General features: G+C 40.6%; 3 protein-coding genes across 5 annotated transcripts; 2 read left to right on the top strand and 1 right to left on the bottom strand.

Moving 5' to 3' along the window:
• Window positions 1–1,041: 1,041 nt before the first annotated feature.
• LOC116389809 (fibroblast growth factor 4B-like) lies at window positions 1,042–8,130 on the top strand. 3 transcript variants are annotated; one of them, XM_031858765.1, is made up of 4 exons: window positions 1,042–1,761; window positions 2,275–2,378; window positions 4,545–4,770; window positions 6,273–8,129. In XM_031858765.1, exons 1-3 carry the CDS (start codon window positions 1,419–1,421, stop codon window positions 4,719–4,721), a joined length of 624 nt encoding a protein of 207 aa, XP_031714625.1. In that variant the 5' UTR covers window positions 1,042–1,418; the 3' UTR covers window positions 4,722–4,770; window positions 6,273–8,129. The 3 variants fall into 3 exon arrangements, with proteins under 3 accessions (XP_031714625.1, XP_031714627.1, XP_031714624.1); XM_031858767.1 differs by having other exon boundaries at window positions 6,317–8,129; XM_031858764.1 differs by having other exon boundaries at window positions 4,545–8,130.
• Window positions 8,131–9,464: 1,334 nt separating this feature from the next.
• On the top strand, window positions 9,465–11,104 carry fgf23 (fibroblast growth factor 23). Its single transcript, XM_031858824.1, has 3 exons — window positions 9,465–9,699; window positions 9,791–9,894; window positions 10,640–11,104. The coding sequence occupies exons 1-3, from the start codon at window positions 9,465–9,467 to the stop codon at window positions 11,102–11,104; spliced, it is 804 nt and encodes a 267-aa protein (XP_031714684.1).
• Window positions 11,105–12,525: 1,421 nt separating this feature from the next.
• tigarb (TP53 induced glycolysis regulatory phosphatase b) lies at window positions 12,526–16,535 on the bottom strand. The gene is made up of 6 exons (XM_031859104.1): window positions 16,469–16,535; window positions 16,124–16,161; window positions 15,858–15,979; window positions 15,378–15,455; window positions 15,161–15,271; window positions 12,526–14,556 (listed from the first exon to the last, which is right to left on the bottom strand). Exons 1-6 carry the CDS (start codon window positions 16,522–16,524, stop codon window positions 14,122–14,124), a joined length of 840 nt encoding a protein of 279 aa, XP_031714964.1. The 5' UTR covers window positions 16,525–16,535; the 3' UTR covers window positions 12,526–14,121.
• Window positions 16,536–16,822: the final 287 nt, after the last annotated feature.

Below are 16,822 nucleotides of genomic sequence, written 5' to 3' on the forward strand. Positions count from 1 at the left end.
TAAATTACCTCCAAAATAAAAGCCCTCTGGGAAAATATTAGAGACCATGAATTCCATTGAGATGAGATTTGATGCTAATTCTACTAACTAGCAATTATTTTTCATTAACAATCTGTAATTTTTTGAATAATTGTCCACAAAGAGTCAAAAAAATTAAATAAAATGTCCACATTCCTTAAGTCTTCAAATGTCTTGTTTTTTGCTCCCAAAAGTCCAATCCTCGAAGAGATTCATTTTCCAATTTTATAAAACAGCGAAAAAGCAGCAAATCCTCACATGTGAGAAGCTAAAACCTGTAACGGTTTGTCATTTTTGCTTTTTCTTTCAATTGACTTTTCAGCTTTACTTTGGATCGCTCGTTGTAGGCTACAAAACAAGCTTAAGACGCCACATCGGCCTCTGTTCTTTTTTTACTATTTTATGACATTATAAAAAATAAACAATTACTCATTTAACGGACTAAGAATCAATAGATAAACCTAAATTAGTCACAGCCATTGCGTTTTCATTTGCTTTTTTTCAGCTCATTTGATACAATTTTGTTCTACCCCCGAGTATTTAGTATTTAGCTTGAACTTTGCTTAAATGCTATTTAAGGTAATTTATTTATGACTATTGTTTTTAGCTTATTGTATTTGTATTACTCCATTTTTCTTTTAAATGTCCTGTTCGATGACAAATTAAACATGATTTAATAAGATGTAACTTAAACTTTGAATTGTTTAGCTTATAATTCACATAATTGTCATACTCATTAAACCATTTGATGACTGATCCTGCTATGTATGTAAGCATTTATTTAGGTTTCTCCTTAAATGTGTAGTTTATTTATTTAGGGTTGATAGTTTTGGGAGACGAGGTGATGCAGGGACTCTTTGGAGCACTTGTGCAAGAGTCTTGTGCAAGATACGGGTTTTATTTTGAAAATCACCACAGGAAACGCTTCTTCTGATTCTCTCTGGCTTGTTCGACGCTGGTGTGAAGGTGCAGCACCCCCCATCATTGCTATCAGAAGTGCTGCTGCTGCTGGGGTCCTGTAACTCTCTCTCCTCCTCCTCCTCCCATCTCCTACTTTTGATGGGGGGGTGCAGCCATGAAGTCACAGTGATGTCATTCTAGGATGTTAGAGTCGTTGGCTATAGGTGAGCTGGTTTTGCGGTGAGTGGTGTCCCCTCCACGACCAGCGCGTTGCCTGTACAGAGGCGCGGAGCGGCGAAAGATGATCATCGTCAACGGCACCAATTCAAGCTCCGACGAACTCCGTCCCTCTCCTCCTGCTCAGATCTCGGGCTATGGGGCCCTGATCTGCCTTGATCCCAAAACAAGCCTTTACCACCACCATGCCAAAGGACAAAACATAAGAAGAGTTGCATTTATAGGGCAGGTAACTTTGACCACGTGCCCCAAAGGTAAACTGGATGGCCATTGCGCAAAGGTGCCTCTACAGCATGTCCAGCGGGGCCAGGACGCACTGGACGCTGCCAGCAGTTCTTGTACTGTGGACTTCTATCTGGGGGATCGTTTCATCTTATCCGATTCCGAGCAGGACTAATGCGACTTCATTGGAAAAGAAGTGGGAGACACTCTTCTCCCGCTCCTATCTGGGTATAACTGGGGGGAAATCGGAGCTGAACTGGGAGAGTGACTATTTGCAGGGCATCAAAAGAGTGCGGCGACTGTACTGCAACGTGGGCATTGGGTTTCACCTGCAGGTGCTCCCGGATGGCAGGATAAGCGGTGCACACAATGAGAACCAATACAGTGAGTTGCATCCGGCAAAGCACTGGAGCGTAACCCTATGCGCAAAAAAAAAAAAAAAAAAAAAAAAAAAAAAAAAAAGTTAAAGCGGGTCACTTGTCTTGATTGCATGATATTTAATAAGAGGTGTCGGCATGGTTGAAAGTTTCCGAAGGCAAAAACAGTGCGCCGAGCCCTACATCCGTGCAGTGCGAAATATCCTCCCAAGCCAAAAACATGACATGAATGCTTGGACCCAGTTTAGACGCCAACTTATTTTTACCCCGCGTCCCGCTGCAGCAGGACACGCACACGGAGCCCACTCAGCACACTGAAAACTACACACTCTTCATAATGTTTAAACTGCAAGTGGGTAACTGCTCCAAAGGGCTAATTGAGCAGAGAGAGCATCATCCAGTCGCAATGCACCTGCAGGGTTACACCCATCGCTGCTGCATAGGCCAGTTTACTCGAGTTTGTCCCCCAGTCGCAGTGTGACACTGTCTTTGCTTTCCCCTAACGTTGTGTTTCCTTTAGGTCTAATAGAGATCTCCACCGTGGACCGAGGAGTGATCAGCATGTTCGGGGTGAGCAGTGAGCTGTTTGTCGCAATGAACAGCAGGGGAAGGTTATACGGAACGGTACGTTTGTGCGCAACTCACTCCACATACACACATCCTGCTCAGTGTAAGATGAGTTCATGTAGCTGCTGCAGCCGTGGGTTTATGGGCACTGTTGTGTTATTAATATGCTCTGATGATAGGAGGGTTTCTGTGTCGGAATCTGTGAGTGGGGGAAGAGGAACTCAGATATTTTATTTAATAATACTACAGTGTGAAAATATTCTGTTACAAGTAAAGGTCCTGCATTTTTACTTTAGTCGAAGTACAAACGTATTAGCATAAAAGGAGGAACAATTGAGTCTTATATTTACCTACAATAATACATCATAATGCATTTGTTGATTACTTTTTTAATTATTAATCTCAATATGCAACATAACTGAAATTGTAAAATGAATGTAAAGGAGTAAGACATGACAATAGTTGCCTCTGACTTCTAGTGTAGTAGATGTATACAGCACAAATAAATAACGACCTACCTAAGTACAGTACTTGAGTACATGTACTTAGTAACTTTCCATCATTGAGTAAAAGTAACAATACCACAATATAAAAGTACTCAATTACAAGTTAAGGTCCAGCACTCAATACTTCCGTAAAAGTACAGAAGTATTATCAACAAATTGTGATTTAAATATCAAAAGTACTGCAGTGGAGTGACCCCAGTGTATAGTATTAGATATTATTTGAATGTTTATGCAAAATGTAATTAATTGACACACATATGTGTAGTTTGATTTTTAATGCATCATATTTTAATATGTTTTCATGTAAAATAACAGATAAATGTAATGGAGTAAAAGGTTACAAATTTCCCTCTTGGGACGTAGTGGAACTGAAGTATAAAGTATCACAAACTGGAGATAATCAAGTAAAGTACTTTACTTGAGTACTGGAATCTGTACTTTTTAAAATATATATATATTTAGTTTATTCCTCACCGAGTTCATCAAAGCAGATAATAAACGTAACCTTCCAGTGAACATTAATCTGACAATAGTCAAACAATAAGTCAACATTTCATGATTTAAACCAATAGCAGGAAAAACGATTAACTTAGCGATGGCCTGTCTTTAAAAGTAGGCCAGTTAATGTCTTTGATTACAAAAGAGGGCAACGGTTTGTATATGATATACACAAATACACAGTACTTGTGTATTTAGGAGCAATCAACATCAAATCATGCAGTGGGTCTTTTCAAACACACGTGAAACACCTTAAACTTAATCAGTCAAACAGATCATCGAATTAGAGTCTTCTAGTTTTAGGAAACACAGTGTACGGTACTTGATATCGTATTTAGTGATTTGTAATGAGCCGGTTTTTATTAATCTTTTATTGAAGGAGAACAATGTGTTGCTCTTCGAGTGGCAAGTAAAATAAATCATGATATTCTTGTAAATATTGGATTTTAATTTCACAATGAACGATACAAGAACGTTATGTAGGTCTGGTCATCAAACCTCAATACCTGTTTGCCGTTGAGTATTGAAATCTCGCCATTTCTTCTTACTCTTTGATAAGACAGCGTCTGATTTAAATACGATTTTTGCCAGTTTTAGGCTTTTTATTTCGGTTGTTTGTGTGTGTTTAAGTTGTTGTGCTTGCTTGTGTTTAATCAATATTTAACATTTGATAAGTTGAGCTTCTTTCGTTAAATTTGAAAAAGGGATTTTGTAGAAACTCAATGTCTTACTTTGAGGTATATACATTATTGTTTTGAAGTTGGTATTGAAACTTCAATCAAACTATAGCCTCTCCTAGCCTTATGATTGTAATAAATGATATAAAACTATATTTATTTGGTCCAAATGTGGTTAGAAATATGCATTTTATGGACTACGTGTTAACTTCTATTCTATAATGTGTCCCTGTTTTGTAATGCTGTACATTGTTTAGCATTTGATCGTCGCTTATTTAGTTGCATTTGTCCTTTGAATTAGAATTTTTCAGATAGTTCTCTAGTGAGCCCACTTGGGATTATTTACTGAGATGTGAGAGTAAAAGCAGGAGGCTTGGGATCTTTTGCGACAACATGCCACCTACTCCGGTTTCCTGCGTTCTAGGCAGAATGTTTTCCAAACAAAAGGTCACGTTGAACCCGTGCATACGTTGTGATGTTCCTCCTGTGTCTGCCGTGAGACGTTTTGACCCTCTCCCTCTCTCTCTCTTTGGCATTTTTAGAGAGTCTTCGTGGATGAGTGCAAGTTCAAGGAGACTATGCTGCCCAACAACTACAACGCCTATGAGTCTTTTGTTTACAAGGGCTTCTACATCGCCCTCAGCAAGCATGGCCGCGCAAAGAGAGGCAACAGGGCCACCACCGCCATGACCGTCACACATTTCCTCCCGCGACTATGAGAGAAACTGGCAATAACTCAGTAATTTGCACATGTGGATGTTCTTCCAGGTAATATAGAAATGCATCGTCATGATAAACACACCGATGGACTGCGAAAGAAAACACAAATATTTATTCTGTTTATATATATATATATATATATACATATGTATATTTGGATAGCTATCTTTGTATATGTACTGTGCTGCTTGTTGTTTTTATGGATGGGGAGAGTTGAAGCCTTTGCCTGTCTCACTTTACCTTGGTGCTTGCTGTAACTGAACTACGTGTCACTTCCTTTTTTGAGATGGAGGATGAGCTATATCCTGTGCTTTTAAAGAGTGAAATGAATACTTTTTATTACCTCAAATAACCACTCTACTAGATTAAGGGATGCATGGACTTCTGCTCAAATATCTGCTAAGTTTATGATTTATTTCAAACCGTTTGAGCACTTGATGGCTCCCTGCTCGATTATCAATGTCCTGCAGTGGGGGAAACTTAAATGCACTACCTTTGCTGCACGAAATGAAAGGTGCCTTGGTGTTCCCACTTGTGGCCCCCTTAAACTTGCATGTAAGAGACACCTGCTGGAGTCAGAAATAGGGCTGACACTCCGGAGAGGGCCTCAGAGGGGTGGGGGGGGGGGGGTTGACTATCTCTGGTTTATTTTCTTTTCCATAATTAGATCGATTAAGTAATGTACAATCTGTGGTTGAGACCAGAGCGCGGTCAGCCATAGACGGTGGAACAAGGCCATAAGTTTGACTGTGTGGCATTGCCAGCTAATAAACAGGGTGGAATACTGATCTATCTGAGCATGGAGGACTTTTTCTTTTTGGACCCGGTTTGCAAAAGGAACGACTGAGCGCACAGTAGAAATATACACGTCGTCTTGGACAGAGCTCCTACAGCGAAGCAGGTTGCTGTTTTTGAATCGCAAAGCTTTAGCTGCTGCTGAAAATGATGTCTGGTGTCCATGAAACCAATGAAAAACAATGTAAATAGTTGCAAATGTAAAAGAAGAATTCAGGAGCTTTTTACGCTGCTTTTGTCGCAGTTGCCTGAACGAGGCAAAAAGACTTCAGGTTGCACAGTTAGCCATCGATGATGGTGCCTGAATGTTTTGGTAAGAATCGTTCCCCCGTTTGTTCCTTTTAATTGATCTTTGTGTGTTTGGTGGAGTAGGTGCGTGCCCTGGGCCCCCCCCCCCCTTGTCTGTGTGCTCTGCAGCAGCACTGCAGTGGCAGCTGGAGGCAGAGAGTTTTAAATGCAATTATGGATGAGCCAATCGTGTTCCACCCCGAAGGACTAAAAGACAGTTGATGGACTGGATGCACGCTATAGAAAATGTTGTAATTTCTGTTGATTTTTAGGATGATTTCATCAATTCAAGGGGTAAAACGTTGGCATAGAAGGCCGTATTCATTTAAGAATTGGTATGCATAGTGGCAGATTGTTTACAAAGCTGAAGATGTACCATGCTTCATACCCTAAATGCTATCACGTGCATCAGTATATAGTTAATATCTTGTTACATATTCAAAGTATGTTTTTCTTGCTTCACTCAGTTGGAGAGTCTGATAGCGTGCATCTACCCGCCTCGTTTCTGCAGCTGTTAACTAGAAGAACCTGAATCTCGCTGCCTCCATCCGGTCTTGTGTTTGGAGAGGTAACCGGACTATTTAAATCCAGGAAAGACGAATGCGAGGAAGCCGCCCTGCTGTCTTTGTTGTTCGTCAGACCCCCTGCAGGAATGTGGATCTGCCAGGATGACAGGCAGCCTTCCACATACCTGAGCGCCCCCCCCCCCCACCCCCACCCCCCATTGAGCTCTGTCACCCCATCACCACCCACCTCTGCTCGTCCCTTACCCCCCTCACCCGCTGCAGGCAGGGACCTTGGGATTCCAGCTGTAACCCAGGAGCTTCCTCCTCTCCTTTCAGCCTTTTTTAGTTCAAGGTCAGAGTCACGGACCAGCCTTGGCCCCAACCCCAGTGGCCAGGGTGGTCGGCTATATGGGTCATACTGTTGCCATGAAATAGGAATTTGAAATAGCTTTTCCCCCGCAGGAAACACTTTATTTTATGCTTAAACGGAATATAATTTGGTGAACGGATGGCTCGAGAGTAGCTCTCCACCTTAAAACCATAGATAGCTCTTATAGTTCTCTGCGTCACAATCTTCTGAATGTATAGAGCCCCGCCTCTTTTAAAATGCAGCTCCACAACATGCTGTCCCCTCTCCTTTCCAAGTACTTGTGTTGGTAAATTTCTGGGGAGGGGACATCTGCAGAGTTAATGCAGTGTGTGAGGAGCTGGCAGAAAGCACAGTCACGCAGGGCCTCACCTCTCCTGCTGCAGGACCTGCCCTCTGCTGCTGCTGCTGCTGCTGGACGCTGCCCGACCCCAAACACCTCTCATCACCAGTATCACCTGCTGCTCAACTGTCTATGAAGCACAGATCGATTCATAACAGTATTTTTCTAACAGATAAATCTCTTGCTCTCTTTTTTGTTTTGATTCAAATTTTATCGGGAGCTTCAAAAAAAACTTGTTGCTGCTGTAGATGAGACTGCATGAAACACACTGATGTACATTTATTGTCAGGAGTAAATATTCATCTTTTGTTTTTTGGCTGAAGTAGTCGACAAAAAAAAAAACAAAAAAAAAACAGTACTTGTTTCAGCATTTTCAGCTGAGGAAGCTGTGGAAGTGAACTTTGTGCATGCACAGCAATGAGCACTTCTCTTGCCAACCTCACAATCAAAAGATGTCTGACATCTGTAGCAGGCGGCACCTTACTTGATCATAAACTAGCATAAAAAAGTTCTCACACATTTGTCTGTCAAGAAATAGAGCTGGATCCCTAAAAGAGTGAAGGTCTGTGTCTGAAACAAAAAGCTCACCCTTCAGCTTTGACCAAAAAATGTTATCCAGATTTCTCGTCGTCTTTTTTTTTTTTTTTTTCTGTCCACAGCTTATCATAGATCAAATTTGAATTAATTCAAGGGGAGGAATATCTTTTTTTAAATCTTGTTTAATGTACTAGCATGCCTGAGCCCCGAAGCTTAATTAGGGGTGTGTGCTTCACGTGTTTGTTTTTTTGCTTTACTCCTCTCATCTCTGTTCTCATATACCTCACCCTCTGCCTTAGTTTTGGTTTGCTGATGACTGTAAATTACGACGAAACAAATTTCAGTCATTTGTTTCTGAAAACAGACAATGCTAAGTAAGGATATTAAAGTTTTTTCTTTTATTTTTGTACGTATGTGCTGTGCACAGCAGTCCACTGTATTCCTGAGATAACAATAAAAGTTTTTTTTTAACTGGTTGCTGGTAAAGTGTTGTTGTTCTCTCTGTCGGATCAGCTGATCTCTGACGTGAATGTGTGTTTTATCGGTAAAAGTAGCAATACCACAGTGTAGAAATACAAGTAAAAGTCCTGCATTCAAAAAGTATTAGCATCAAAATATACAAACAGTACTCATAATCCAGAATGGCCCATTTCAGAATAATGTATTATATCATTGAATTATAATTATTGATGCATTAATGTGTAAATTACTTTAATGCTTAAGGCATATTTTTTACTACATATACTGCAAGGTATCGTGTGAATTTCAAGGGATCGAAAAATTCTTATTTGTATCCATACTAACACATCATATTTCATTTATCGATTATATTTTGTATTATTAATCTGATAAGTAACCGGTTATCAAATAAATGTAATGGAGTTAAACATGCAATATTTGTCTCTGAATTGTCGTAGAATAGAAGTATAAAGTAGCGTAAAATGAAAAATAATTGTACTTACGTGTAGTACTTGAAATCATGTAAAATCACTTTGGATTATGTTTGTTTGTGTGCAAATTAAACTTGAAGATTATCATAATTGTCGACATTTGGAAGTGGGTTTAATTTCCTGGATTACAAAAATCGTTTTCTTTTTAAGAGAAGCTGTTTAAAAGTTGTTGTGTACAGCAAGGAGGATAGTTCTTTACCGAAACATAGTTTAAAGTGTTTCATGCTGAAACTCCAGCCATCCAAAAATAGTTTAGCCAGTTAAATGCGACTTCCCAGTTAAAAACTATATTAAATAAGGCAGTGGCTCCCTCTGCTGGTGAAATGGTGAAAATGTTAAATTGGGCAGGTGCGTAAAAACAGCAAACCTAAGTAACTTCAAACCATGACTTAACGTCCAGTCCATTGAACTAAAACTGTTAAACATTTTACATGACGCTCAATTAATCACTGATTAATTCCTTCATCATTAATTCTGGAGTTAGGACGGATTTAACTATTACACAACTAACTAACAGTATATTTTATTCCTGATTTAAATTACATAAATTTTAACGATTCTGCATTATGTCCTTTCTTTTTGTTGTCTTTATTCTTTTATTTTTTTCACATTGCCCATTGCACCATGTTTCCAGTCCGAACAAAAACTTTGGACCATCGGGAAATAGTCTTAGAATAATGTCCAAGGTGGATGACTCAAGACGTGTCACCAAAAATAAGAGTCCAGTCTGACCAAGAGCATCGGGATAAACAGACAGAGGTGGAAGTGGCCCTTCCGCTGCAGCAAACCCGCACATCTGCTTTGGGGGCGAGTTTCTATTTTTTTTAACGCAAAGGATGTGAGCAGGAGTGGCATTCAGGGGGCTTTAAATAGGAACTGTCTCCAAACTTTGGGACAACAGAGCATCTGAAAACTCACAGCAGCTCTCTCAGTGGAAAGCACCGGTTTACTCCAGGATGGACGTCAACAGGAGACTGAGAATGAGGGATACTGTGCTGGCGCTCTTACTCGCCGTCCTCCAGGGATTTCCTCTCGGGGAAACGGCCCCGAACCCGTCGCCGCTGGTTGGATCCAACTGGGGGAACCCGAGGAGATATGTCCACCTGCAGACATCCACAGAGCTCAACAACTTCTACTTGGAGATCAGATTAGATGGCACTGTGCGCAGAACGACAGTCAGGAGTTCATATAGTAAGACGTCTTTTAGTCGTTACATTTATTTGTTGCAATATGAAGTGGTGTCTTTAACACTCCAATGCTCATTGCCTTTTCTTCCTGACAGGTGTGATTTTACTGAAAGCTGAAACAAGGGAGCGCATCGCCATCCTCGGCGTCAAAAGTAGCCGTTACTTGTGTATGGATTTGGAGGGCAACCCATTCAGCTCGGTAAGCCAATACTTGCTTTCAGTTTTAATGTTTGTTACTATTAATTCAATAGATCCATCATACTGAACTTTTACTTTTGAGTTTATCTATCTTGGAACCCCTTGTGAGGTTTTACGCATCGGTTATAACATTTAAAGAGCCATCCTTTTACGCACAAACGTACCGCAAATATGGAATGTCTTAACGTCAATTAATTGTATTATTTTAAAACACGTTTGACTAATTTCTACTTTGAACTAAATAGATCCAATACACGTTTCATATTCGGAACCACTGTGGGGTTTTACTCATAGTTTTTAACACCGCTTTCTATCATTTTACGCACAAAGTTGACTGTTGTCTACACGTGACCATGTCCATTCATTGGATTTGGTTTAATGCATGCACTGATATTAAGGGAACAAACTGCAAATGGTGGCGAAGTTATATTTAAAGTTAATACCGAAAAAAAGATAGAATAAGGCTACACACTGATATGTTGGGAATTACAACTGAACTAGAACTAAAAGGACATTATCTCAATCCTCGTGATTTTTTCGAACATTCTTGTGTTTTTGCTAAATAATAGCATTGAATCAGATGGCTGTATTATCTAGTTACTTCGAGCATTAAGTGCATTAGCCTATTTGGAGATTATTTCAAATAAAAGCTGAGGAAATGACAACGTATTATCTTGCCTCCTGTAAAGAAAATAGGATATTCCTTCACTGTAGTTTAATTGCCTCCCTCTCTCCTTGTCTTTCAGCCCATCTGCCTCAGAGACGACTGTCTGTTCAACCACAGACTTCTGGAGAACAACCGGGACGTGTACTTCTCCAGCCGGAACGGCATCCTGTTCAACCTGGAGGGCTCCCGGCAGGTGTTCTCAGCGGGCCAGAACCTCCCGCAGACCTCCCTCTTCCTGCCCAAGAAGAACACGGTGCCGCTGGAGCGCCTCCTGCTGCACAGGGAGAAGAGGAACCAGGTGGTGGATCCCTCCGACCCGCACAACGTCTACTTTGGTCAGACCGAGGAGGGCTCGGACTCTCAGGCCGTTCCAGAGGACGACGCTGATCTAGAGGTGGAGGTAGAGGTGGAGGTGGAGGTAGAGACCGGGGATGACGTGCGCAACGTGTCCCGGGAGACGCCGCTGGCTCCGTCCACCCACGACCCGTGGAACGTGCACTCGTCCAACCCGGCCAGCCCCCGGAGCACCGGAACCATGGGCTGATTTTCACTTGTTAGGATATATTTACTTTTCTTAAAGTGAGTTTAGCATTGTAGTTTGTCATGATATCAGAAAAAAAAACTGATATGAGAATTTTCAAGTGGCTGAGTTAAATGTATTTTTAGTCATCACTCATTCACAAAAAAATGAGACTTGACCTGCAGCCCCTTTTTGCACAATTAGTGTTAAAACGCAATTCTTTTAGATCACTGCAGATATAAGATAAATCAACAAGGGATGCGAGTTTTACCTGAATTCATCTCATCAATAACGACTATTTGGAACGTTCCTAAGCAGGTTTGGTGACAAATAGAGCGTATAGGAATTTAAAAATGTAGTTTCATGTCCCACCTGACTATTTTCTCCGCAGAAACAGATAACAGAAAAAGAAAATCTTGGTTTTGTGCCAAGCGGAGTGATCCAAATCCATTTCCCATCCCTATCCATTACAGTTAGTTGGCACATGCTCACACTGAGCTATTGCTTAGATGAGAAATGGCAGTGAAAGATTATTGAATTATTCATAAACACGCTTTAGTTTCCCCGAAGAACTACGTGATTCATGTCAGTGAGGATTCAATCGCTTAGCAAATGCAAACAAAGCTTTAGAAAGTAATAATCCCAACACTCGGGAGAAGTCAGCACGTTTCCATTTTGTTTTTTTCTCATCTCATTGAGGTTTTGACAGCTGGTCTGAGAAACCCACATTTCAAAGTGACATTGATGTTATCTCAAGACAGAAGCCTACCTTTGGAGGGCTGAAGGCCCTGTCTACTGATGTGAAACTAGGCAGGCATGACTTTACACACAAATATATACATGAATATACTTAAGAGTTGCATTTAGTAGAGTTAAGGTTAGTCTATATTTTAAAGCCCTAAGTTTTCAGAGTTGGATATAGAAGATTTTACATTTGTTTAATTGTTCTGAACCTATAACAGCAATTCCAAAAACCTTCCAAAACTACAGATCACTAAAAGCACAGCATTGTCTGTGGTAATGCATCTGTATTTGTACAATCTAGCTTAATTCATGACTTGAATGAATATAACTACAGGGTAAACAAACCCTTTACAGCAATCTTGATATCAAATCGGAACTCTCGCTATGTGATATTTACAGGTGCTGGGCACCACCAGCAAACACTAAAACCAGTCCCAAAGAGTATTTATTTATTTAATTCCATTCCTTTATTGTTATTTATGGTATTTATAAGGACGCTTTACAGCTAAAATGTATATATTAAAAAAAAACATGGTTTGTCTTTGAATGTATGAGTTGGAGTTGTGGAGTGTTTGGGACCAAATAAACTATAAAGGAAACCTGTGTAGTGGTGTATGTTATTTATGCAAATTCATACAGCTGTGATTTCTTTTATTTTTTTAGCTTTGGTGTTCTAATTTGGTAAAGACAAGCCGTCTGAAAGGAAGTCATGAATGAGTAAGCAGGTTTAACTTTGACACAGTTACTCAGCAGTTCCAGTCATTAGCTGAATATCCTGCACTTTCACACCTCTTAATTAGGAAACAGGTACATGAGTCACTTCACTCTAAAAATACACTTGGTGACATTTTTACCCAAACAAACTGTTAAATTTGTCACCCATTAACCTTTGACCCGCTAACGGAAGTGTTCGACGTTTTGTGGCATAGGAAACTCCAGGAAGTTACTGCTGCCAGCCAAGAAATAGTCCCACCGTAAAAATGTAAAATTGACGTTTTTACACTTGGTTTTGTTACATATTAAACCAACAATATACAACGTGTTCACCAGTTTGCTTTAGAAGAGCTGGTAACCGGATTTAGTTGCCCTCAGGCAGAGCCTTGTTTAAAGTCTTTGTGCTACGCTAACACATCCCAAAATGTTGACCTTTTCCTTCACGGTCAGCTGTTCAACGCTATGAAGGTTTTGAGATGCTGTACTAGCTATAGCTGCAGGATATTGAAGCTCTTTGAGAGTGATTACACATCTAGAATAGCTGTTAATTCCCTTCACAGTTCAGTAGTGACTGCATTATAGAGCCCTAGTGTGCTCAAACCTTTTTTTCCATTCATTCATGATGAGAGAAAACTGATCTCTATCAGTTGTTGAAGACATGTGATGGGAGAAACTAAGCCTCTTTTTGTCTCCCTAGTGGTGGAAAAAGTACTCACATTTTTGACTTAAGTAAAAGTAGCAATACTGTAAAGTCTTATCTTTATCTGAACACATTTGTTATAATTTATTATGTATTATTACTCAGAATCCATAAAGTAACAAGTAACTAAAGCTGTCCAATGTCGTAGAGTACAACATGGTTTCTGAATTGCAGTAGAGTAGCAGACAATAATTGAGATACTCAAGTACCTTACATTTTTTACTAGAGTACACGAATTGAGTAAATTGACTTGGTTAATTTCCACCACTGAGTAGATCACATGGTGCTTGAGATATTGAGGCCATGACGGGCTGAGCAGCTCAGGCATTCAGTGGAGATTAAAAAGTGACTCTAAAAATAGGAAGAAGAAAAACACATTGAACAACAAGGAGTTGGGACGGTTTTACAGCACTTGTGTAAATAGCATCCTGTAGTATCTTCCATTATATATATCCGTGTATAAAACTCAAAGATTCAGTGTAAACACGTTGTATTGCACAAGTAAAATGAGCAGCATCTCAGGAGACGCATCAACTAGGAAATGCCACACGCACGGACATATTGACGCATTCAACAACACATTAAATAGTTCGGACTTTGGTATGACATGATAGAAGAGGTAATAACACAAGTCCTCACTGGCCTACAGTTGGGAGGATGATGAAACAGTTTGAATATACAGTACTGCACTTATTTAGACTTAGTCCACAGTAAAACACTATTGATTATTGAGCAAACATAATTTACCAGGTTGTTCAGTTACCTGTGATAACTTTGAGGTCTTTGCCTCTTATTTCCCCTTTAGTCCTTATGATTATATCCATTAGAGACTGTGTACATGTGCACACAAACAGTACATAAAACCTTTTTCCTTCCCTTCACACTATACGGCCACTGAGAGGTTTGCCAGGTGGTCCTTCCTGTTGGTAAAGACGCAGCGACAAGCAGAGAGGACCGGGCCGCACTCGGACTGGCTCAGGGTGAAAATGAAGCGACTGATGCCCGTGTTCGGAGAGGGTGAAAACAACTGGCACATCTTCACCCCCGCAGGCAGGGAGCTCTTCAAGTCCTCTACAAGGTGCTTGACGGCTACACGGATGTAAGCGCCGTGGGTCACGACCAGAGCGTGGACCGGCACTTCCCGGAGACCATCGTCAGCCGAGCCAACGGGGGCGACGCCCGAGGCAGCAGCTTCAGTCCCGTTTGCCGCGTCTCCGGCATCTGATGCTCCCGCAGAGGCATCCGGTCCTGACGAGCAGTGTTCGTCCAACATTTGCTTGAAAAGGACTTTGAGGAATTTTTTGAATCGCAGCTTCACCTACAAGCAAGGTGACAGTGAACCAGAGCAGGTTTGAGAGCATGTCAGCCAGAGTCTCTTTTTGCCAGCTACAGTTTTCTTTAAATCATTTTGTCCTTGTACATACAGCATATACTGTAAATAAATAGAGCTGAAGTCAGTCACTTCATCGACAAAAGAAAAATCTGCAACCTATTTTGATAATTGCTTTAAGAAAGTTTTTCGAGCACAAGTGCTCAAAATCTTCTGGTTGCAGCTCCTCGGTGTGAGGATTTACCTTTTTTATGTTTTCTATCATCAAAAATTAAATATCTTTTGGGTTTGGCTGGAAAAACAAGATATTTTTAAAATGTCCATGTATTTAAGAAGAGCTAAATATCATTACTCACACAACGCTACCCAGATCATCTCATTCGCATCAATTAGCCTTTTTTACACATATTAAACACACTTTTGCAACACTTATCTGTCCACAGACTGAGTTTTAAATGCAATATTCAAAATGGGCACTACATGGCACTGTTGCACAAGTAATACTCTCTTGACTTTGAGTTTCAACTGTGGCTGTTTTCAACTTCTGAACAATCAGTTTCCAAATGGTAACTCCTGACTGTGTCTGACTCACCTGGTCTAAAGTCTCTCCTCCTGGAGGGGTGTAGTCACGGCATGACTGGCCAGCAGCGTTGGCCATGTTCTTCAGATCATCTTTGTGACGTCCCTCGGCAACGCCAAAACCCTGCATTAAAAACAAAACCACAACTTAGAGCTCCGTAAAGAAACTGCTGTAGTCATACATTTAAAACTTGAATATTTGGACGGAGTATAAAGACAACTGATCGTACCCTCTCTCTGAGTAATGGCTCCAAAACCATCTCCTTCCCCGAACAGTGAGTGTTGTTCTTCAACATTATTTCAGCTGTCTGATGGGGGAAAAATAATCTGGAAATGACTGACTCAACACATTTATAAGTGCCAAAAAAAACCAAAATGTTCATCAATACACCGTCGGCATCCATGAGTCAAAGACCACAGAGACGTGAACATTCACACAACTATTTTACAAAGTTCTTAACAGGCATCCTGTTTTTCCCTTTTCCTTCACAATCAGGAGAAAACAATAGTGACATTTTTCTGGTTTAACAGGACGATACAATATCATCAGACCACTCCTTTTAACGTGCCGACAACACTACATAGTTGTGGGAATGATCTGATCCCATCTCAGTGTATTATAGCCTCTATTTAGCCGCGATGCAGGTGACAGCGGGGAGCAGCGATTTGTCTCTCACTCTCACCTAATCTGTGCGTGAAGTCTGACTTACCTGTACGGCTCGTTGCAGGTTACTGGCAAACACATTGTTGAATGTGATGTCTCTGAGGTATCTTCCTACTGCGTCACCCTGCACAAGACCCGTCTCTGACAAGGGTGTGTCCACACCTTGACCTGGAAGACAGACACCACCTCAGTTAGTGTTAATAAAGCCTATTAACATGTTAGTTTTCTGTTGCATGTATGAATGCATCTAACAGCTGATGCTCTAACACCCACGTGGGATCAGATCTGTGTAGTCAGACCTAGACAACGTACCTTGCAGTAGCTTGTCCCTGTTGTACTGCGTTTCCCCACTGTGTGAAAACATAGCAATGTCATTGAATTAGAGTATTAATTCAACGGTGACAAGACAGTAATCATGTGTTTAAATATAAAGCGAGGTTAGTTTAAACTACTGAAACACAACGCACACGTTAGCTAAGTTATTTAACTCGTTTTACTGTTAACTAGCTGCACACTTCAGCCGCCATTGCTTTAATACCAACATGTCAGGACATAACGCTACTACTCTGTAGAACACAGTCACATTATCTGCTCATTCATGTCCGTGTAATCTGGGATTATAAAAAGGGAAATGACACCTTAAAAATCATCACTTACTGTCGGACAAGCGTTAAACTGAATGTAAACATTGTCCACGGCTGCTCCTGTGCCATGTACTTCCGGGTTGGTTCAGCCGCAATAAAGTGACGTGACCTCCTGCGTCATGACGCAAATCATATCGCATTGCAGAGCTGCGTAAAGATCAAACGTAACATTACAAACAAAGCTATGTAGTAAAATTGGTATACATTTTAACTTTTTAGTAAATCGTACATATTACAAAGACAAAATTCTTCGTTATTCATTGGGCAAGTAAAATTAATATTTGCAAAAGAAAGTCTGCAACCCTAAACATTTGTTGGCATTGTGTTCACGTGTGCAAATTAGTCCGTCCCATGTTAATAATTGTGC

This window comes from Anarrhichthys ocellatus, unplaced genomic scaffold, assembly GCF_004355925.1.
Source record: "Anarrhichthys ocellatus isolate YVR2014 unplaced genomic scaffold, GSC_Weel_1.0 scaffold21, whole genome shotgun sequence".
NCBI classification, from domain to species: Eukaryota; Metazoa; Chordata; class Actinopteri; order Perciformes; family Anarhichadidae; genus Anarrhichthys; species Anarrhichthys ocellatus.

Bases quoted from the DNA above. Each gene is read 5' to 3' on its own strand.
- LOC116389809 (XM_031858764.1), top strand. From the start codon at position 1,419: ATGGCCATTGCGCAAAGGTGCCTCTACAGCATGTCCAGCGGGGCCAGG. The intron at 1,762-2,274 runs GTGAGTTGCATC...TGTTTCCTTTAG, and splicing joins ACACAATGAGAACCAATACA to GTCTAATAGAGATCTCCACC. The intron at 2,379-4,544 runs GTACGTTTGTGC...TGGCATTTTTAG, and splicing joins GGGGAAGGTTATACGGAACG to AGAGTCTTCGTGGATGAGTG.
- tigarb (XM_031859104.1), bottom strand. From the start codon at position 16,524: ATGGCACAGGAGCAGCCGTGGACAATGTTTACATTCAGTTTAACGCTT. The intron at 16,162-16,468 runs GTAAGTGATGAT...GTTTTCACACAG, and splicing joins AGTTTAACGCTTGTCCGACA to TGGGGAAACGCAGTACAACA. The intron at 15,272-15,377 runs GTACGATCAGTT...TTTTTAATGCAG, and splicing joins AGCCATTACTCAGAGAGAGG to GGTTTTGGCGTTGCCGAGGG.
- fgf23 (XM_031858824.1), top strand. From the start codon at position 9,465: ATGGACGTCAACAGGAGACTGAGAATGAGGGATACTGTGCTGGCGCTC. The intron at 9,700-9,790 runs GTAAGACGTCTT...TCTTCCTGACAG, and splicing joins GACAGTCAGGAGTTCATATA to GTGTGATTTTACTGAAAGCT. The intron at 9,895-10,639 runs GTAAGCCAATAC...CTTGTCTTTCAG, and splicing joins AGGGCAACCCATTCAGCTCG to CCCATCTGCCTCAGAGACGA.